This window comes from Hemicordylus capensis, chromosome 3, assembly GCF_027244095.1.
Source record: "Hemicordylus capensis ecotype Gifberg chromosome 3, rHemCap1.1.pri, whole genome shotgun sequence".
Lineage (NCBI taxonomy): Eukaryota > Metazoa > Chordata > Lepidosauria > Squamata > Cordylidae > Hemicordylus > Hemicordylus capensis.
Window position 1 is genome coordinate 271,602,411 of NC_069659.1, and position 23,167 is coordinate 271,625,577.

The window sequence follows — 23,167 nt, forward strand, 5'->3', positions numbered from 1 at the left end:
GCTGGCTTCTGTCTGTCGGGCCTAGTCAGTGGCAGGCACTGAGTGAGGCGGTGGTTTCTTTGGGCATCACGTCACCCATCATGCAGAGCGGCAGGTCTGCTGCTCTGCTGCTCCACCTCCTGCTTCTTCTCTGTGTGTGCTGCTCTTGTGCTTAGTGTGCTGCTCCGCTGCTGCTGCTGTGCTGGCAGGCAGCACAGCAGTGGCCTTTTTGTTAGATCAGAGAGTGGGTGTTGTCTCTCTGAGTGTCCTCCTCTTACTTGCTTGGATAGGAGTGGTGGTAGTAGGTAGGCATTAAGATGGACTGACTAGGTGTTACGTGTTAGGGCGCCCAGAGAGAGGGGCCAAAAAGATGGGGTGGCAATTGTTGGGTTGCTCCTAGTATTATTGGTGAATTTCTGAAGAAAAAATTTTTTTCCATTGGCTAGAATGGGGGTTCGGGGCTGCCCCAGACCCGCCTCTGTGCAGCACCGCCAAAGTGGGTCCGGGGCCATGGCAAAAATGCCCTCAGTCCCTCCCAGCAATCCCCGTAGAGATAGGAGTGATGGTTCTGTTGTTTTTCTGAGGTGTTCTGAGTGAGTGTGGATTCTGTGATAGCAAATAAGAGTGGATTCATGGTGTCTCATTGGAAATCTCATAAGCTATCATAGAATCTACACTCAGAATACCTCAGAAAAACAACAGAACCATCACTCCTATCTCTACGGGGATTGCTGGGAGGGACTGAGGGCATTTTTGCCATGGCCCCGGACCCACTTTGGGGGTGCTGCCACCCCACAGAGGTGGGTCTGGGGCAGCCCCAAACCCCCATTCTAGCCAATGGAAAAAAAAAATTTCTTCAGAAATTCACCAATAATACTAGGAGCCACGAATTGCCTTGGGATTTTTGGGGTGGAGGACACCCATGGGTGGCTACCACCCACCCCAGCTTTTTTGCCCCTAAGGGCTCCACATTGTGAGTTATGGGCAAAAATTTATTTTTTGAAAAAAATTTGTAAAAAATCAGAGGAAGGTCCAATCGACTTGAAATTTGGGTGGCAGGTAGAACACAATGTCCCCTTCAAAACCAGACACTTTTTGTGATCCGAACCGGTTCGGTTCGGATCCGAACCGGTTCGAAACCGAACCGGACCGGGGGGGTGGTCTGGCAAAACCAAAACCGAACCACCCCGGTCCGGTCCGGACCCGGTTCGGACCCGAACCGAACCGGGAGAACCGGTTTTATGCACATCCCTACTTAGGTTAGCTTCCCTTCTTCTTAAGCATGGATCTTACAGTAGCTGGGTATTACAGACCATCGTTTGCACAATGATAAGACATCCACTGAAGACACAACATGCATGTATTTTACTGAAGCACTTTTAGCTTCTACATATAGTTGAATGAGAAATGAATTGGGTTCATAACAAGTTAGTTTGATTGAAGGTATGGAGCTTTTTGTTTTCCATCATGGATTTCTATCATGATTTCTACCTAGGGAAACATCAGTTAAGCATTATTTGAGCCAAGGCTTGCATCACTGGACGCCTGACAAGGACCCAGTGCCCTCATAAGGGCCAACTGCTGATCCCTAAGGTCACTTCTTTGCCCCATAGTCTTCATGTCATGGAGGTGGAGTGACTTTCTTAGGGTCCACCCAGGTAGGAGGAAGCTTATGGAGAGCAGTTTATCAAGAGTCCCCCCGAAAGATGAAACCAGTGCTGGTTTAAGTTGTTATTTTGAGACAAGAAGGTCAGCAGTATAGATCATCTCTGGACATTTAAAAGGGAAGCATTTGGGGGGTCTCTGTGTGATACTGTATCAAGACAGGCATTCAATGCCAGTATCAGTATTTCCTGTGTGATACAAGAACTGGGTCACTAGTTGAAATAGCAGCATAAGATTCAAACTCTTGCCTTGAAATAAATGGCTTCTTCCTTATAATCCTGAGTGTTTCCCCAAACCAGTTCTGCAAATAAAATGGCTGAAATTGAAATATTCAAGTTATTTCTATCCATCTGCAGAACAAAGAAACATCAGATGCTGACCATTAGCGTTGTTTCATCAAGCTAAAAATTTATAAAAGCATTGTCTCATCAAGCATGCAAGGTATAAAAGGCATAAAAAACCATAAGGCTTAAAAACATGACAGTAGTATAGAAAGAACATAGATAGAGTATTCTCCAATACCTGAGGTTCTGGGAACCCAGTGACTTAGAATTCCAGGGTCTTGGTAAAGACTATAAGACTGTGAATAACTATATAACTGTAAAAGCTATAAAATGATAAAAATTATACAACTGTAAAACTTGCATGTAGCATGTTTTAAAAACTACAGTAGAGTGCAGAGAGAGCGCTGCAACTATGCTATGAAGTTGAATGCTGTGTCTGGCCTGTCAGGACCTGGCAGATTTTACACGCATTCATGCAGAACTTGGCAAAATAGTGGGCTTAGCGTCAGAGAGCAGCAGAGAGGTGTAGAAATGGCTTGATCTTCCTGGAAACTTGATCAGTAACAGTAGGATGAGGGAGGTAATATATGTCACTGTAATATGGGTGCTAAAGGGGAAAAAGGCATGGCATATGGCATCTTTTCTTCTCAAAATTTCAATTTTGTCCAAAAAACCCCCCACAAAAAACCCGGGAAAAAAGTTTTTCCACCTTGGCTTCAAAATTTCCACAAATTGTACATCTTTAGTACCAATGAATCAGCAGGGATTTTAAAATTAATGAGACTGTTCTCACATGCAGCCAAGAAGGGCTAAGGTAGCCAAGCCCGCTCTTGGCTGCTCGTAAGAACCTGGCCTTCAGTCAGCCGATCACGACAGTGCTTTGGCAGCAAACCCGACTGCACAGCCAGCCTCCGAAATGAGGTTAAGGGAGCAAGCACTCCCTCAGTCTCGCTTTTTCGATCGTGTGCAGTGCCAGCTGCTTTTAGTTGGCACTGTAGCAGAGAAGGGTGCCCGTCCATCACCGCTGGGATACTCACAATGCACTTGCACAGTGCACGATGGGATTTCCAGGGGCCCAGATGCCTGACCCAGTGGATGCTGCCTGGACCAGTGGAGGATCGTCTGGGTGCGCAGGGAGTGCAGCTAGCAAGGACGGAGGAATAGTCTGCGGGGAAGGTAAGTTTTAAGAGCCTTCCTTACCACCCACTCTCAAGCCCCCTCACGTAATCATGAGAAAGGCTCAGTGTCTATCAGTTAATACTTCCCTTGGAGGAGCATCTGTAAGAGGATTTAGGTAACTTGTTAACACTCCATGCCTGTGATAATTTCATCACAAAGGAGCTTTCTTCCCTGAGTGATAGTTTTCTAAGGATTAGAAAGACAATTTCATAACACTGCCATCGAAGAAAGTTCCAAAAGACCAACCTATTGTAATAATTGCAGTCAAAATGTTAAAAATATATGCATTTTAATTCACTACTTGCTTGGAAAATCAAATGGTTAAATATTACATTCATTTTTTTTTAACCTGAAGCCACTTACAGAGATTTGTTTCCTTGATGTATCCTAATGCTACAATGCATTCACAACTTGGCCACAATGGAACAATATTTGCTATACCCCAGGCATTTTTACAACTACAAGCACACATCTTCATAAGTATTTACAGTTGCTTCTTCAGCATCATTTTTGTTTAACTCTAAAAGAGTAAAATCGAGGAAACAAACTAGGGAAGAGTATTCATCTATCTATCTTCCTCCTGGCAGACAGCTAAAAAAGCTTCTTGGCTAGAAAAAAGAATGTTATTAATTACCAAGCTATACATCTCTTAGATTTTATTGCATTTTCCTTTATCAAGGAAGTGCTTTTTAAATGTTATTGCAATGGAATTGCTATTTATTTTTCTCTTGGTACCTGAACCTGAACTTCAACAGGAAACAGGACACAAAAAGGTGTCAAATGTACCTCTAAATATATGAATGTAATTCCACTGATACCAGGAAAACAGTACACTTGATTTAGAGCTGCAGGGAATACTTTTTCACCTGCTAGAGAAAGATTCAGCTAGTTGCTTGTCATGCACAGGAACAAAGGAGAAAGGGGATAAAAGGGGCATCAATAACTTCTTTTTATCGAAAAACCCAGATATTGACTAGAAAGAGATGTTAACTAGATACAAATCAGCCAGAAAGATAAATTGTTTTTATTTAGATTAGATTGGGAACACTGAAGAATACTATTAGCATAATCATGCTTTGAAGCAGGACTGGTCCTAGGGTAAACAGCACCTGGGCCAGGGGTGCCTTCAGTGTCCCTCCCCTAACCTATGGTTAGTTTATCTGTATTGCCATTTTTCTACCTAGCTCACTGCAGACAGCACACTCAACAAACAGCAAGACACAAAACCCAGCCAGTGCAGCTTGCCCTGCTTGGAAGCAAAAGGTAGTCTAAACATTATAGCCCCTTCATGGGCACTGCTTAAAAATGTGTCTACATGCTAGTAATCCATACAAAAACAACAACATTGGTAAACAATTAGCCACAAAATTGGGTTGGTCACATGACTCTGAGAAAGTGCTATATTCTCCAGGGAACTTCTGACATAAACACAGAATTGCTTCTGTGATCAGTTCCATCAAATATAGTAAATTGTCATTATGGCTTCCTACATGAAAGCCATACCAGTCTGAAGAAGTGTTCAACAGCATTCACAGTTATTTTGTAATCTTTAAACCAGCTTCTAGTCCTATTGGTGATAAGGTATGTTGTGTGGTAGCAATCATGTTCACCACTGCAACTGAAAAGCAATATGCCCTGTTGATATAGAAAGACACTGTACTAGAAAACAGTACAATAGTTAAAAATATTATTCAATAGTACTCATATTTAAACTCTATAGCAAATGTATTCTATATTTGAAAAGAAAACCAGTCATTTCCAAATGGAAAGTCTGGCTGCCTTGAAAGGGATAAGCATCTCTTTCTCTCTGGATTTCTATAGCTTCTTCCACTCTGCAATAATGTATTTTATACAGTCTCTATATTTTCGAAGAATCCCCTACTCCTAGGGCATGGTATTCATCGCACACCATTAACAGTTAGAAAGGGAGGGGTGGGAGGAGCACCATGGCGCCCTGCAGCTATGATTCTGTAATCAATAGAATCCTTGACAGGAATATAAATCTAACTTACACAGTGAACAGCTAAAGTTTGAAATTTTCATGGAAATCCTTACTTTAGTAATCACAGATTTATAGGCTTGTTGCTGAGATTGCACAATGGCTTGCCCAACAAGTAGGAAAACAATTTATATCCAGCTACAACTTACCAGTATTTGAGCATGTACTGTACATAGTCCTTGGTACAAATGGTAGTTGTGTAAAATATAACAGATATAAATTTAACAACACTGAAAATGACTTTTACCTGCTTCATCAATTTAATATGCAATGTGCAACTGCAAGAACAGATCCAAATGAATATTCTGATTTGGACTATCAACACATTAAGGGTATACAGTAGTTTAAAAGGAGGATTGCCTTGTTTTTAATGAATTAAGGCTTTGACCATACACATGTTTTGGAGTAAGTCCCTTTGACACTTGTATCATGGGGGGGGGGGTCCTGGGGAGTGGATAATGAAGGGCAAAGTAGATTCTGGAATTAAAACTTAGGTGCAAGAAACACCTCTGTTTCCTCAACATATTTAAGAGCTTATGCTGGTTTTGGTAAGATTTCATCAAAGGACATACATTATAGTCTTAAATTCTAATTGCAATTTCTAGAAGCTGTGAAAAATGCAAGTTTTTTGTTTGTTTTTCTCAAACAAAATATAATAATGGCAAGCTTCCTTGATCCATCTTATAGAGGATAATCTTGAACAACAGCTGAATGGTAGAAATTAATTAGGACTAGATTTGCTCAACATAGAGAGTGTGGATGGCACTGAAATACCAGAGTTCAGAAGGGGAGCTTTGGAACTAATTTTGACACTTGAGAAACACTGAGCCCAAAACTTCTCCATGCACAAAGCCCACTGCCAGCCTTCTCTGCCCTGGCTGCCTCTTTCCCATAGTCATTCAGACTTACTAAGCAGCTGTAGTGTAGGGACCTTATGGGGGCCTCATTAGGTGTTTGCCAATGCTTGAGCAGCATCCCAGGCAGAAAGATCAACAGAAAGATCTGTTTCCAAAAAATCCTGATGTCCATACTAAGATGACAGGATCATAGAACTTAAGATGGCCAAGCCGCACACAAAGTTCATGTTCAACTAGCTGAGAAATAAGCTAAGCCATTCCGAGACAATCAGAATGTGGACACACCACTTTCTTCATTTGACCATCAGAGTTGGCTTACAAACTTTTCACATGCCCATCTGTTAAATTACACCATGGCTAGGGGAGACTTCCTGGTCATGAAAAGAATTTAATTTGAACCATCTACATGGGCAAAACCACCTTAAGTGGCGCAGCAGGGAAATGCTTTACTAACAAGCAGAATGTTGCCAGTTAGAATCCCTGCTGGTATGTTTCCCAAAACATGGGAAGCACCTATATCGGGCAGCAGTGATACAGGAAGATGCTGAAAGGCATAATCTCATACTGCATGGGAGAAGGCAATGGTAAACCCCTCCTGTATTCTACCAAAGAAAACCACAGGGCTCTGTGGGCACCAGGAGTCGAAATCGACTTGATGACACTTTACCTTACCTTTACCATGGGCAGAAACCTAGTGGGGTAAAATGTGGATTTGCTCCTCCACCAGTGTTTTTGTCTGTGCAGTCTGTTTAAGTCTCTTCTTAGAGAGGCTTCGCTACATTACAATGAAAGTAAAATCTAAAATGGAACATGGACAAAATCCAAAAATGTGGTGAAGTACACTGGCTATGGAGGACCCTTAAGGCAGGAGAGTCCCATGGTTGCTGAGCTTCCACTCTTTGCATTTTACCCATGCAGCTTCTTAAAATTGCTTTCTATCAATCTAATTGAAAAACTTAAATTCTGTTTTTATCATAAATGATAGAATTTTAAACAGAATTTATATTTTATAAGTTACAATACAATGTGCTCATATTTTTATATGCTGATTTCTATAAATGAATGTTATAATAGATTTATCTTTGGATATTTATAATGCCTGTATACTTTATAGTAAAGTATACATGAGTTATAAATATCTAGAGATTTTAGCTGAACATTATATAATGATTTTATTAGTTATAATGTTATAACCATAGTAAGAGCATGCACACGACCTTACTTGCCTGGCCGGGGGGGGGGGGGGGCTCGGGGGAAGGCAAGAACCGTCCTGCCTGTCCCCACACGATTCCAGCTGCTCTCCGGCTTGCCAGCACTGGTCGCCCATACGAGCGGCACATGGCAGCTCTGAGACTGCCCGGGAAGCAGAAGAGGTCAAGACTTAGGAAGTGGTTTAGATCTACCAGTTCTGGATGGAGTTGCACTCCCTCGGAAAGAGCAGGTATGGAAAGGAAAGAGAGTCTGGGAGTACTTCTGGACCCAAACCTCTCCCTGATTTCTCAGGTTGAGGCAGTGGCCAAGAGTGCTTTCTATCAGCTTCAGCTGATTCACCAGCTACGTCCATTTCTGACCTTAAAACAGTGGTGCATATGCTGGTAATATCCAGACTCAGCTACTGCAATGCACTCTACGTTGGGCTGCCTTTGTATGTAGTTCAGAAACTAGTTAATACAGAATACAGCTGCCAGGTCGTCTCCAGGGTTGCCCGAAGAGATCATATTACAACCATTTTAAAAGAATTACACTGGCTGCCAATATGTTTCTAGGTGAAATACAAAGTGCAGGTTATTACCTATAAAGCCCTAAACAGCTTGGGTCCGAGGTACTGAAGAGAGCGCCTTCTTCTTCATCAACCCCACCACCTGTAAAGATCATCTGGGGAGTTCCAGTTGCAGTTGCCACCGGCTCAGTTGGGGGAGACTCAAAACCAGGCCTTTTCTAGAGTTGCTCCAGGACTCTGGAACACACTTTCTAACGAAATTAGTTTCCCCTTCTCTGAATGTTTTTAAGAATGACCTAAAAACATGCCTGTTTAGTCAGGCTTTAGGTTTATAGTTTTAAAGCTTTGGTTTTAGAGTTTTTATTGTATTTTAAGTTGTTTTAATTATGTTAATGTTTTAATTGGCTTTATATTGTGAACCGCCCTGGGATTTTTTTTTTATGGGGCGGTATATAAATGTACTAAAATAAATAAATAGAATAAGAAGGAGAACAGTTGTTGCCAAACTACAACTCCCATCATCCACAGCCACAATAAATTGTAGCTGGTACTTTATGGGAGTTGTAGTTCAGCAACATCTGGAGGCCACAAAAATGGGCACCACTGACTTAGATGAAAAGTGAGATAGAGATACACACAGACACACAGACACAGACACAGACACACACACTCACTGGCTTTTCCAGCTAGGATTCTAGATGAAGAATGATCAGGGGCTTAAAAGCTTGTCTCATCTTTACATAAGAACAGCCCTTCTGGATCAGGCCCAAAGCCCATCTAGTCCAGTATCCTGTTCCACACAGTGGCCTACCAGATACCACTGGAAGCCTACAGCCAGGAGTTGAGGGCATGCCCTCTCTCCTGCTGTTACTCCCCTGCAACTGGTACTCAGAGGCATGTATGATTTTATAGACCCCTATCATGTCTCCCCACAGTCATCTTTTTTCTAAACTAAATAGCCCTAGGCTCTCTAGCCTTGCTTCATAAGGAAGGTGCTCTATGCCCCTGATCTTCTTGGTTGTCCTCTTCTGCACCTTTTCCAGTTCTACAATGTCCGTTTTTAGATGCGGTGACCAGAATTGTATGCAGTACTCCAGGTGTGGCCACACCATAGTTTTGTATAAAGGCATTATAATATTAGCAGTTTTATTATTTTCTATCCCCTTCCTAATGATCCCTAGCATTAATGTATACTTGAAGTTGGGGTTTTTCATCCCAATGTGCATCACTTTACACTTGCCAACACTGAACCACATTTGTCATTTTTTAGCCCACTCACACAGTTTGGAGAGATCCTTTTGGAGCTCCTCACAATCTGTTTTGGATTTCACTACCCGAAAGAGTTTGATATCATCTGCAAATATGGCCACCTTACTGCTTACCCCTACTTCTAGATCATTTAAGAATAAATTAAAAAGCACCGGTCCCAGTACAGATCCCTGGGGGACCCCACTTCTTACTTCCCTCCATTGTGAAAACTCTCCATTTATACCTACCCTCTGTTTCCTGTCCTTCAACCAGTTAGCAATCCACACATGTACTTGTCCCCTTATCCCATGACTACTAAGTTTTCTCAAGAATCTTTGATGAGGAACTTTGTTGAAAGCTTTTTTGAAGTCCAGGTATACTATATCAACTGGATCACCTTTACCCACACACTTGTTGACACTCTCAAAGAACTCCAAAGGAGAAATCCTTTGCAGGTTCTCTCCCAGCAGGGCCTGTTTTTCTATGAGCTTTACAATTTTATCCTTGGCAAATTTCCATCAATTTGCCTGGAATGGATGTTAAATTAACCAGCCTGTAATTTCCTGGATCACCCCTGAATCCCTTTTTAAAAATCGGTGTTATATTTGCTACTTTCCAGTCCTCTGGTACAGAGCCTGATTAGAGGGATAAGTTATATTTTTGAGCCCTGCCCCCAATTCTTCTTCATACCTGAAATGGAATAAGTTCACTAACATCCCCTAACATGTGCCCCTGGTGGCACAGTGGTAAAACTGCCGCCCTGTAACCAGAAGGTTACAAGTTCTATCCTGACCAGTGGCTCAAGGTTGACTCAGCCTTCCATCCTTCCGAGGTCGGTAAAATGAGTACCCAGAATGTTGGCGGCAATATGCTAAATCATTGTAAACCGCTTAGAGAGCTCCGGCTATAAAGCGGTATATAAATGTAAGTGCTATTGCTATTGCTATCCCTACATGGTGCTACTTTTCACATGTTCCATTTGACCCAGACTGCTGTCAAAGCACTGCATATATGATGAAGGTCACACCATGATATATCCTCATTGTGAAACCTAACCACTGCTGCTAGGTGAGGTGGTGGCAGAGATTTCATAAAGAGCAAAAATAAATAAATCATACTGCGTACTGAAAATATTATAGTAGTAGTGGGAACACATATGCTACCTTGTTATTTTGAGTTTAACAAAGATGTATGCTGTGCTCATATTCACAGCATCATTTCTTTTTAACTGCACAACAATTTAAGCATTTATACAACACAAAATATTAAGAAAATATGCTGAAAAACCATAACAGCCCAGTTCTAACCCGAAACTATTGGGATCATATGATAACTAATTACAAGTCTTACATTCCAATTTAATCATACTCATGCTGTAGCCTTCCAAACTACACTATCACAATCTGTACATCGTTCTAGTGAGACTTCTCAACAGCAAACAGCAATAGCCAAAATATGAAAGACAAATCTATGGATTTGGAGAATTGGCATCTTACAAATGTACATCTGATGCTACATTTAACAATTTGTGATGGCCTGAAATCACAGGTCTCTGTGAAACAGCATGTTCTTGGAATAGGAAATACATTTGAGTCCGTGGCAAGGCAGATTCTGTAATCATGCTGAAATTATGTTGCCCACATTGTTCATCATTCACTGAGGCCTTTTCAATGTCCAACCTTATCCAAGAAAAAATTTCCTTGCCCAAGGAAAAAAATTCCTTGAAGTTTTAAAGGAAAATTCAGAACTAAGAATATCACAGCAATTATAGAGTGTTATATAACCCCTGCTAACTGGGCAAAGAGGCACCTGTTTAACGTGGTGATTCTCTTTATTTAGCAGGGGGAGAGTAACAGGCCCTATCCACCCCCAGCACCATACCTCCAGTGACTGTTGCTGGTGTCTATCCTACATTTCTTTTTAGATTGTGAGCCCTTTGGGATCAGGGATGCATCTTATTTATTATTTCTCTATGTAAACCGTTTTGGAATCTTTTGTTGAAAAGTGGTATATAAATATTTGTTGTTGTTGTTATATCCATTGATGAAGACCCTGTGAAAAGTATCTTTGGAGTCCAGAGGAAGCATCTTTGGCAGCGGGAGGAGAAACTGGTATACTTGATTAGGGTTTGGGTTCTACCAGAACCTGAACTACTCACCTTACTTTTCAATCACTTTTTACATCACAGTACAACTTCTTACATAATACAACCTTTGCATTACCTGAATTTTTGAGCTACATAAATGTTCTTTTAGAACAGCACTTCATTTTTTTGGACCTGAACGTTTTGTGTCTGGCTGCACATTAAAAATAAAAGGCCCTGCACCATTATTCTGAAGTAGTCCCATTGATTTTCAAAGTACTTTTCAAAGAACTTCAGAGAGTTAATCAGTTACAAGACAAGAAAACGGACAAGAAAAGAATGAGCACTTCAATCCTCTTAGGACTGTTGAATAATATGTTAGTTGAACATAGCAGCATCACTTTATCACACTAAAAGCATACAGCATCTAGAATGGAATTGGTAATAAAGTGACAGAAAACAAGTATGGTTTGATTATATTTTATTCTGTTCTGTCCAAAAATTAAAACACACAAAACAGAAGAGCTAAGCAACTCAAAACAAAACATAATAAGGTTATTAGTATTATTTTTAAGCATTTTTGGTTTGTTTACAGATGCAATTTACTACTGGAGCAAACTGAGCTTTGGCAGGAAAAATTATTTTTCTTGCCAAGGAGCATGGAAATCATACATGTTAAAAATTAGCTTTCAACTAGTCCTAAGGTTCATAATATTTTAGAAATGTTGAACTCCTCTGAATACACATCTCATTTGATGAAATACACCAATTTTGAGACACAGTTGTGTGAGGGGTGTGTGTGTGTTTGTGTGTACTGGCTGACATCCTGACTAACAAAGCACTAGTGAAAAGTTGCTGTGCTGGCTATTTGCACCGCCTGGAGTTTGAGTTCCAGCCTAATGTTGTACTACTGCAGGCAGGCTTGCACAACACTATGCAACTGAAGCATTCTCATTTTTTTTCAAATTGAACTTTTGCACAGAACCTTGGGGGGGGCGTTTCTAGTGCAATTATGCAATCTTCTTGCAAAAGTCCAATTTTGCTCCTTATGCAAGTGCTTCATTAGTTAGAATGTCAGCCGCCATGTATAATTTGGGTTTATTTCTGTTTTTACTGTGTGACATTAACTGCTAATCCACTTTTGACTTGGTTCAAAAACATAGGACACTCATTTCATTTTCTGTGGCAAATGATACTTGAGGGGTTATGTTCAATCCAAAATGAATTTTGCTGATATTATTTTATTTTAAACTTACATTTAAATGGGGTGGGGGGTGGGGTTGTACTCACAGTTGACACTGGTCTCCTTTGATCCCCTTAGTTGTACAGAAGCATTTTCCTGTTTGCATGTGACAAATATTTGCATGTCCACTGCATGTGCAAGCTATAAAAACAAAGAGGAAACAGATTTAACAAAAATACTGTAATTACATACTAATGCAATACATTGGATATTAATACTTATCAGCTTATGTAGGTGTTAGGCTGATGTTGTGTGATAGGAAGGACCACTGGCATATCATGTTCAAGAAGAAGCAACACTGAGGTACTTACATTGATTTTGTGGGCTGGTTCATTCTTCAGCCTATGCTGCCATATACTGAGTCAGACCATTGGTCCATCTAGCGCAGTATTGTCTACACAGACTGGCAGCGGCTTCTCCAAAGTTACAGGCAGGAGTCTATCTCAGCCCTATCTTAGAGATGCCAGGGAACTTGGAACCTTCGCATGCAAGCATGCAGATGCCCCTCCCAAAGTGGCACCATCCCTTAAGAAGAATATCTTATAGTGCTCACATGTAGTCTCTAATTTAAATGCAAACCAGGACAGACCCTGCTTAACAAAGAGAACTTTCATGAACTGTTGTTGGCTTGTAAACTAGTAGAAGGGGGCTTATGACTGGTTCCAAATTTCAGGAATTTAGTTTTAGGAACTGCTGGTTCTTCTGATTAATGCATCAATAGCATGGACATGAGAAAAGAGAAAATAATCATTATGGGTGAGGAAAGAATCTTTATACAGTATATAATTATCTTAAACGTACCCACCACTACACCTATGCGTGGCAGCTATTGCAAGAGTTTGTGAGCAGCTGCTGGACTAGTGACGGGGGAGAAAATAGGGATGCCGGCCAGTGGGAGCAGGAGGTACCAGCCTGAGGCGCAGATGTTCTGCGCCCGGCTCAGCTAGTATATTATAACTACTTCAGCCCTACTTCAGCTGAGTAGATTATAAACACCTTCAGCCCTCCTTAGGAGGAACCCTGAAATACTTGTAAATTCAATTCCTTTATTGCAGTCACAGACCAGCACTGTTTACAAAAATTCTTTTCTGAATTACAGTTTCTCCTTGGAGGAAATCTGATAATCCTTGCTGAGGGGAAAAAGCAGGGGCCATATTTTTGCAATTTTGTAAAAAGGAAAAGGAAAATATGATTTGAAGATGGATTGAACATAGGAAAGCAAAGGAGAGAGAGAGAGAGAGAGTCAAGGTGTTATGCAGAAGATGAAAGGCAAAGCTGTAAAGGATTTTGAAGGTAAGAATGGAAACAGTGCGGAGATTTAAAGAGGGTTCTTTTGTGGTCAGTAACAACAGGTAGATGGCAAGAATAGTTATTTCAACAGCAAAGAAGAATAGGTAGAAAGGTGGGGGTTTTTGGGGTGGGGGGGTGTCAAACCAATATTTTTCCAAAGTGAAAACAAAGAATTTCAGATTTCCTCTAAGTAGAAACTGAAATTTGGACAAGAATTTCAGGGTTCTTCCTAAGCATCATGCTCCAGGAGTCTGGAGATAAAGGATAGAAGAGCAATTGTGTGTTACTTGGAGAGGGAGGATTTCAAAGATTTTTGAGACTTGGGGAAACAGTGGTGTGTTTGCAAGAGGCAAATAAGAGTGATAGGGTGATTATGTGGAGGGCTATTTCTGGGGAGATTTCACAAGTTATTTTGCATATTTTGATACAACCTTTAAAAGTAAATTTCTCAAAAGATGATGTACAAAATTAGTTGGGATCGATGAGGCACGTTGCGGACTGCTGATAACAAGAAAGTACTTGACTCATCAGTTGAGAAAGCAGGAAAATAAGAAAGGTTAAGAAGTGTAGGAGACTAGCTAACAATTGATGTGAAACATGAAAAGATACTGACCATCACTCAGGAAGGAAATGTCTTCAGTTAATTGCTTAAGGAACTAGTTTTTTTTAATAAACATTCAATAATTATGGTTCCAGGGCTTATTTATCTTTTGACTTTAACCAACAGTATAACTTGCAAATTATGAGGAACTTTCCACCATGCAGGTTTACCAAGGAACTCAGGATAATAATAACTGTGACCTATTTTTGTATGGAGTATGTTGCTAAATCACTATCAGAGCTCATTTGTATGGAAATGTGCAGGGTTTGGCTAGAAGAGGTAATGACTGAATGCATGTATCTGATGAAAAGAACTGTCTTCTTGTAATGCAATATTAGTATTATTATTAGATCCTATTGCATTATTCATGACTTGAAAATTCATCAGCAGCATGAATCTTATTTCTCCATAGTAAAGTGTATATCTAGATATCTGTACTGTATATTGAGTTCAAATATCAATCATAAACTAAAAGAGATTTGATGACTGTTGGTGATGCTATCTTTTAAAACATGCTTTGAATTCCTCTTCTACTTTGAGCAAAAACATAGGCCATGGGAGACTGGCCAAATATCACTTGTTTTTTCATTAGTCATACATATCCTTTCAGAGTGGTAAATCAGGGGATTTATTATGCCACCAGACATATGCCATCAGTGATTCATGATCACTGAGTCAGTGCATCACCATTGATAATCAGCTGCGTTAGCCACAGGCACACTTCCTAAATCTTAAGGTAAGAGTGGAAATGTAAAAGGAACAGCCAGAGAGTGTAACCACTTTTTGTGGAGCCTTTGGTTTAACCTCTTTGATATGGAAAACTGAAAAACAAAACTTCTGATTCCTCCCATGCTAGACTTGTGTGATGTTTCTTTCATTTCTTTCCTCTTTCTGCTGTGTGTTACCCATGACTTTCCCTTTCCTCCTCCTGGTTACTCTCTCACCTGAAAAATGTAGATGGATAATCTCCTGGGGATAGAAACATGTCTTGGATGCTTTATTTTCCTTTCCAATGCACATGTAAAGTGTCATGTAAAGTGCACATGTAAAGTGTTTGTAGTATTATTACAATAGCAGCTGTTACTCAGCTTTCAAGAAAGGCATATATTATATATTACAACTACACTTTTTCTTATATATTGGATGTTTATGGAATAGTATTCAATAAGTAACACAACTGCACTCAAAGTTCTAAAGAAAAAAGTATTCCATCCCATTTGAGACAAACATGGAGGAAGACTGCCACTTCTAGGATGGTGCCAGACATCTTATGTTTTTGCAATGACTTGTATTCATCATCATCATCAGTTTTATTATGGCCATTGGCCAGCAAAAAACTTGTATTAAAAAATAAACATTTTTGGGGGGAGGGGGGACATGTGTTCTATTTTTGATAACAGCAGTAACTTTTTGTCTATCAGATTTTTAATGACCCAACTATTATTTATTTATTTATCATGTTTTTATACTGCCTGATATATACATCTCTAGGAGGTGTACAAAATTTAAAAACAATATACAAGTCACAGATTAAAATCCAAAAAACACAATAAAAACAATAACATGAAACAGTTATGAAAACAAATTATTAAAATTAATTCAAATTAAAAGCCTGTGAGAACAGGTGTGTCTTGAGGGTCTTCCTGAAAACAAACAGAGAAAAATATGCTCTTATTTCAGCAGGGAGCATATTCCAAAGCCCCAGGGCAGCCACAGAGAAAGCCCAGTCCCAGGTCATCACCAGATGAGCCAGCGGCAACCGTAATCGGACCTCTCCAGAAGATCATAACAGTTAGCAGGGTTCATGACAGAGAAGGAGGTCTCTTAAAAATCCTGGGCCCAAGCCATTAAGGGCTTTATATGTGATAACCTTCACTTTGTATTTCACCCAGAAACATATCCTTCTCTGTTTTCAGGAAGATCCTCAAGATTCACCAGTTTTCACAGGCTTTTAATTAGAATTAATTTTAATAATTTGGTTTAACAATTATTTTATGCTACTGTTTTTATTTCTGTTTTATGCTACAGTTTCAATTGTTTCATGTATTTTAATCTGTGCTGATTTTAAAATATTGTTTTAAATTTTGTACACTGCCTAGAGATGTATATATCAGGTGGTAAAAAAATATGATAAATAAATAAATATCGGAAGCCAAGGCAGTTCTTTTAAAATCGGTGTTATATGGTCCCTTTGAGTTGTCCTGGAGACCAATCTGGCTGCCGCATTCTGTATCAATTGTAGTTTCTGGACTACATACGAAGGCAGCCCTACATAGAGTGCATTACAGTAGTCAAGCCTGGAGGTTACCAGCATATGTACCACTGTTATAAGTCACTGTCATTTACCTGCAGAAGTGGAAGTAGCTAACGTATCAGACGAAGCTGATAAAAAGTGCTCCTGGCCACTGCCTCAATCTGAGACAACAGGCAGAGCTTTGAGTCCAGGAGCACTCCCAAGCTAGGTACCTGATCTTTCAGTGGGAGTGTAACCTCATCCAGAACAGGCAGATCTAAACTATCTCTCGGGTCCTGACCCCCCCACAGTCAGTAAAGTAGAGTGTGCCATCAAGTCGGTGTCGACTCCTGGTGACCACAGAGCCCTGTGATTGTCTTTGGAAGTATACAGGAGGGGTTTACCACTGCCATCTCCCGCGCAGTGTGAGATGATGCCTTTCAGCATATTCCTATATCACTGCTGCCTGATATAAGTGTTTCACTGGGAACCTCTGGCTTGCTAGTCCCCACTGCACCATTAGGTGGCATTTTAGGTCCTAATAAAAGTATAACCCCACTGTGGCTTTTAAATTTTTCCTCAAATGTGGGGAGAAGAACATCTCTCACCATTAGTGCTTGTTTGTGAAATCTTTGTTAATCGTTTCTTGCCATTAGAAAATAATCAGCTTAATGAAAAGTGATCAGCTAGCACCATGCCAGAGCATATCTTGTTGTTAGTATCCCTGTCTTATTTGGATTCAACCTCAGTTTGTTATCCCTCATCCAGCCCATTACTGCCTCCAGGCAGGCATTAAGGAAAGATATACCATTTCCTGATGAAGTCAACATGGAGAGGTAGATCTGGGTGTCATCAGCATATTAATAACACCCTGCACCAAACCTCCTGATGGCCTCTCCCAGCGGTTTCATGTAGATGTTAAAGAGCATTGGAGAAAGTATGGAACCTTGTGGAATTCCACACTTTAGTTCTCACCTTGCAGAACAACAGTCTGCAAGTGACACCACCTGGAATCTACCAGAGAGGTAGGAATGGAACCACTATAAAACAGTGGTTCCAATTCCAATCCCATCTCCCTCTGGTGGTCCAGAAGTATACCATGGTTGATGGTGTCAAAAACCGGAAAGATCCAAAAGGATCAGCAGTCGCACTCCCTCTGTTGATAGCCAGTTGGAGATCATCCATGCCGAGTCTTCCTCCACTTGCACTCTAGTCATTTACCTTGCCACCTCAGCTTCCGTAGTTCATCCAAATACTATGGGACTGTCTTTAAAGCAGGTCGGAGAAGACGTTAGGGGTGATTCTGTCTACTGCTCTAGTGAGTTCATTATTCCATGTTTTCACTAGAGTATTGACAGAATCACTAGCAGAGCCAACCCTAAACCCGTCCAAGTCTTCTTGGAACCCTATTGGATCCAATAACCTTCTCAGGTAGACCTATCTAATAGGTCCTTCACCCCTGCAAAAGTGGGTTGTACTTGTAAGTTCTACCTTAACCAGATGGTGATCCATCCATGTCAATGGGGAGATGACAGGAGTCCCTACCCACGGAACTCCACCCTGATCAGAGCAAAAGACCAAATCAGGCATGTGACCGGCATCATGTGTCTGTCCAGAGACACACTGGGATAGGCCCACAGTCATCATGGCCTCTATGAACTCTTGACCTGCTCCCAACAACCTGGTCCCAAAATGAATATTGAAGTCCCCCACCACCAGCCTGGGCCACTCCAGTGCCAACTCAGCAACCAGGTCAGCTCTGTTAGGGACTGCACTGGGCAGTGGGGTAGTCGGTACACCAGCAGAAGTCCCAGTCTCTCCCTGGGCCCTTGACCTATCTTCACATATTCAATATAGGCCAAATCCATGACAAGGATCCTGGTAAGGGAGATGGTATTCTTATAGACCACAGCCACCCCACCTCCCCGCCCACATCTTCCCACCTGTTCCACCATGGAATAACCGTCTGGGAGAAGCTGGACCACTAGCATCTCCCAACCAGGTCTCCGTGATAGATACCAAGTCGGCTCCTTCATCCATAATCAAGTCATGGACTACCTCAAATATATTTTGAACTGACCTGGCATCACAGAGTAATAAGGTAAGGTTTTTGTGGGCAGTTGGCATTGCTTTCCAAGGTCAAAGAGATGGTAGCCCTGCTGGAAGGGGCAAACACAATTAAATTTCTGAATTCCCTTCCCCTATAATGGCCCACTGGCCTAACAATGCCATATCTTCATCAGTTCCCCACCACCACTGGTATAACTGCCTCAGAGTTGTCCCCCGCCTCCCCATCTCTGTTCAACCCCAAACACATACCTGTACCAGCCCTAAGTATGAGGCAACAGTGAGGTAAGCAGGAATCTTTTTTCCAGCAGTCCAAGACAATAGGTTGGCCCCAGCCCTCAGTCCCACTCCCAAAGGCCGCCACGAAAGGCTGGCCCTTTTGGTGGCCAGATCTGGTGGCCACCTGCAGGCGGCCTGCATCAGTGGCTGCACCTCTGGCTTGCCCTCCTCCATTTAAAGCAAAAAGCCCCCAAACCCCACCTCTTGCTTGGACTTCTGGAAACTGGCAGCTGGAACAGCCCCCACACAGCTGCAGCTTGTCAGGGCAATCAGAACTGTGACTGAAGCTGACACAGGACCCAGCAGTGCTTCTCTGCTACTCAAGCGCCCTCTTCACTAAATGTTGCAGTGAAATGTTGCGATTTCAGTTCAAAGTCAAACACTAAAGGCACATAAGCCAATAAAACAAGTGCATTTAACTAGTTTAAGTTATTTAGGACAGTAACCTATCTGACTATATTTAATCTGTTGGGTGCAATCATCTATATTTGCCCACAAGCAAGAGGTTACTTCAGCAATGGCACAGAAGACACAGAGGAAGGAGAAACTAAAATATAATTTTTGTTTGAGAGATATTTCAAATATTTGAGAACAGAGAAATTAAAGATGAAAGGCAGGCTAGGTGAAAATGCGGCAAAGGAATGAAAGGAACTGGAGGAGTAGTTGTGACAATGGAAAGAAGACAAAGCAAAAAACTTTGTTAACTTAGGGTTGACCTACTGATCTGAATTCTCTGTGCTTAAGCTATGACTGAAATTGGTCTGAAAATCTAAGGAACAAAGTTAAATCTCAGATTCAAAGCAACTAAAGTAAAGCAATTTGCTTTTGCAAAGATGGTGAAAAATGTTTTCCTGGTTCAAATCCTAATAGCTACTTTAACAGCTGATTTTACATATGAAACTGCAATAGCAGCCCTATTCACATGTGTGCAAATTCAAACCATTTCCTTCTTTCCCCCAGTAATCTGGAATATAGTATATTGATCAATTTGTTAGCCTACAAAATCTCTTTTTGGGAAGATAGGTCTTTACTTTTTCAGAAATGAATATTTGCTGCAGCTTCGACCAGCAGCTATTTTTATGCCAGTTATGGAAAATAAATGAGTTTTAAGAAGAGCATAAATTGTTAATATAAAGTACATCTTTACAGGGTTAGTCTATCACTAAATTCTACCAAAACCCCTTCAAATGCCATCAATATAAATATTCTTATGTGTTAATGTATAAAAGCAGGAGCAGCAATGACATGTTTTTATAGCACATTTAGTGAGAAACATACATTACACTTCATTATGTTTGCAAGTCTGTGTTTATTTTTTTCCACTTGTCTGCCCTTGACAATTCTACAAGAAATAACGAGCATTTAATATAAGCAATGTGTAATGTTTAATTTACCACAAACAAAAGCTTAAATGCTTGATTTTATAGCAAATGATTACAAGAAGGTCGGACAGCTAGAGAACCTAAAATAGTTGAATAGCTGTTAGCAATGACAGTTAACTGAATTAAATATACTGAATTGTTTTGGTTGGAAAGAAAAACATAGTAGCTATTTTATTTTGCTTTTACACTAAAATTGGCAATATGGGGGACCTACTTACATGCAATTGTACTTCTAGGACACCAGGATCTTGCATTTGAGTCTCTGATGAAAGAACATAAACCTTATTTGAGCAGCACAAAGACTCAAGACACATATTCAGAACTGGACTTGGCCTGAGTAGAAGCACATAGCATTTTGCCCAAAATTTAGAATCTAGACAAAAGGATGGCCTACAGTCAGAAGGTTTTATCCGGAGCTGCCCGATGGGAGCACATCACACCCATTCTGAAAGAGTTGCACTGGCTGCCAGTTCGTTTCCAGGTCCAATTCAAGGTGCTGGTTTTGACCTTTAAAGCCCTTAATGGTTTGGGCTTGGGGTATCTGAGGGACCACCTGCTCCCAAGGGTTGCTGCCCACTCGACAAGGTCATCTGAGGGGGCTCTGCTCCGGGTGCCAATAATGAGGGAGGCTCGGCTGTTGTGCACTCGGGACAGGGCATTCTCTGTTGCTGCCCCCAGACTCTGGAATGCTCCCCCAGTGGCCATTCGCTCCTCAGACTCCATCACAGTTTTTAGAAAGCTTGTTAAATCTTGCCTTTTTATCCAGGCTTTTACATGATTGTTTTTATTGCTGCTTCTATGTGTTTTTACTTGTGTATAGTTTTTACCCTTGTATTTTATAGGTTTTAAATTGATTTGTTTTTATATTTTTAGCTTAATATTTTATTGTCATTTTATTGTATGTTTTTAACTTTTGTAAACCGCCTTGAGATTGTTTTTAATGAAAGGCGATATATAAATTCAACAATAAATAAATAAATACTCCCCTGCAACTGGTATTCAAACGCATCCTGCCTCTTAGGCTGGAGGTGGCCTATAGCCCTCAGACTATCCAAACCCCTCTGAAAGCCCTCCAGGTTTTTAAGGTACACCCTAGATAGGGGGAAATATGACAAAAGGTGTTAACATACATTCACAAATTTAATCCACAGAGTATTCAAGGTTTTGCACCCCTGGAGTGGGGAATTAAGTGGATGTGGAGTACACAACATAATTTTCACATAGGAGCAGCCATTTAAAGCACTGTTCTCGAGCACGGAACAGCCATTTAAGGACAGAATAGCTAGCAATGGTACCTCTCTCTTCTCAGACAGCAGCAGCTATGATTATTGTTTGCTGAAGTTTTCTGTTTGTTTGACAATGTGCTCTTACATACTTGCGCTTCTGCAGAAGGATTGCTTCAATATATTCAAGAAATGAAAGCGATCCTTTTGCAGCAGCACAGGTAAAAAAGAACACCTTGTTAAACAAACAAAAAGCTTCAGCAAACAATAACCACAGCTGCTGCTGCTGTCCAAGAGGAAAGGAGCTCTCGCTGGTAATTCTGTCCTTAAATGGCTGTCCTGTGCTCCAGAACACCAGAACACACTGTTCTGTACTCTAAGGATGTGCAAACAGCTTCAATGGTGAACAGGTTCGACGTCAAACTGGTTCGGTTCGACAGTTCAGTGTTGAACAGAACCACCCCCTGTTCAGACCAACCCCCCCATCTTTCCCCCATCACAGTGGCCATTTTGGAGGCTGCCATGCATGCACAATGGGCCCCTTTATGGCTGGGTCATGACCCAGGCCATGCAGAGGCCCATTTGCGCATACACAGCGGACTCCAAATTGGCTGCTGCGAGGGGGAAATGCCCAGAAAGTGCCAAAGAACACCCGAACCGGGAGATTTTTGGCATGAGGAAGGCTGGTGAGGGGGAGGGGAAACCTCCATAGATCCCTCGTGGCCTCAGAGAAGCCCCCTGGTGGGAGTAAGTAATAAATCTATACCTATATATATCTATATTATTACTTGTGCACCCCGCCTAACCAAACCGAACCTGGCCGGGGGGGGGTCAATGGGAGGCAAAACCGAACTGGCCTGCTCCTGTTCTGATCTGATTAGGCCTCAAACCAAACCATGCCAGCTGGTTTTGTGCACACCCCTATTGTGCTCCAGACCAGAGAGCTGGTCTTGTGGCAGTAAGCATGAATTGTTCTCTCTGCTAAGCAAGGTCTGCCCTGGTTTGCATTTGAATGGGAAACTACATGTGTGAGCACTAAGATACTTAGGGGATGGGGCTGCTCTGGGAAGAGCACCTGTATCTTTGCTTGCATAAGTCTCCAAGATCCCTCCCTGGCATCTCCAAGATAGGGTTTAGAGAGACTCCTGCCTGCAAACTTGGAGATGTCATGGCCAGTCTGTGTAGGCAATACTGAGCTATATGGACCAGTGGTTTGACTCAGTATATGGCAGCTTCCTATGTTCCCAGAAGCGCTTTAAATGGTTGTTCCTATCCACTTAATTCCTCTCAGCTTCTGCTATCTATAGTCATCCAAATGTATAGCAGACATGAAGCTATTTTTAGCTTTGAATGGCAGAGACACATATTCGGGCACTCAGGAGGGAGCCACAGAGTCAAGACAAATTCCTTGAAAGCAGAAACTAAGTTTATTGAAGAACAGAAATTTGCAATTGTTAGCTATCTCCGGAGGAGCTGCTAGCTAGTGGAGGTTTGATTCCAGAGGCTAAATCTCTAAGAACAGCATCAAATGCTTCCTATACACATTCAGGAGTTTAGCGCAGAAGAATGGCGGATAGCATTAAGGGCAATACAAATTAAAATATAACAAGTTAAAATATAATAAAAAGTCAATTTAAAAATGAAAACTCAGCAGAACAGCCAGTCAATCAGGAGAACAACCAAACTATTACTGAAGGCATGTGAAAAATATGGTTTTCACTAGGTCTTGAAAGGTCAATAAGGGGCTAACAATTCTTCTCAGAGGAGGGAGGTCCATAGTCTGGGTGCTGCAGCCAAGAAGGTCCTCTCTTATGTTCACATCAGTTTCAAAGGTA

At 41.2% G+C, this 23,167-nt stretch overlaps 1 protein-coding gene across 6 annotated transcripts in view; it reads right to left on the bottom strand.

Moving 5' to 3' along the window:
- Nucleotides 1–23,167, bottom strand: part of ATRNL1 (attractin like 1) — a 1,008,890-nt gene that overhangs the window by 705,783 nt on the left and 279,940 nt on the right. For all 6 annotated transcript variants that reach the window (XM_053305805.1, XM_053305806.1, XM_053305802.1 and 3 more), the window contains exon 20: nucleotides 12,305–12,398. In XM_053305805.1, the coding sequence (XP_053161780.1) occupies nucleotides 12,305–12,398 (94 nt within the window). The remainder of the gene's footprint in view (nucleotides 1–12,304; nucleotides 12,399–23,167) is intronic.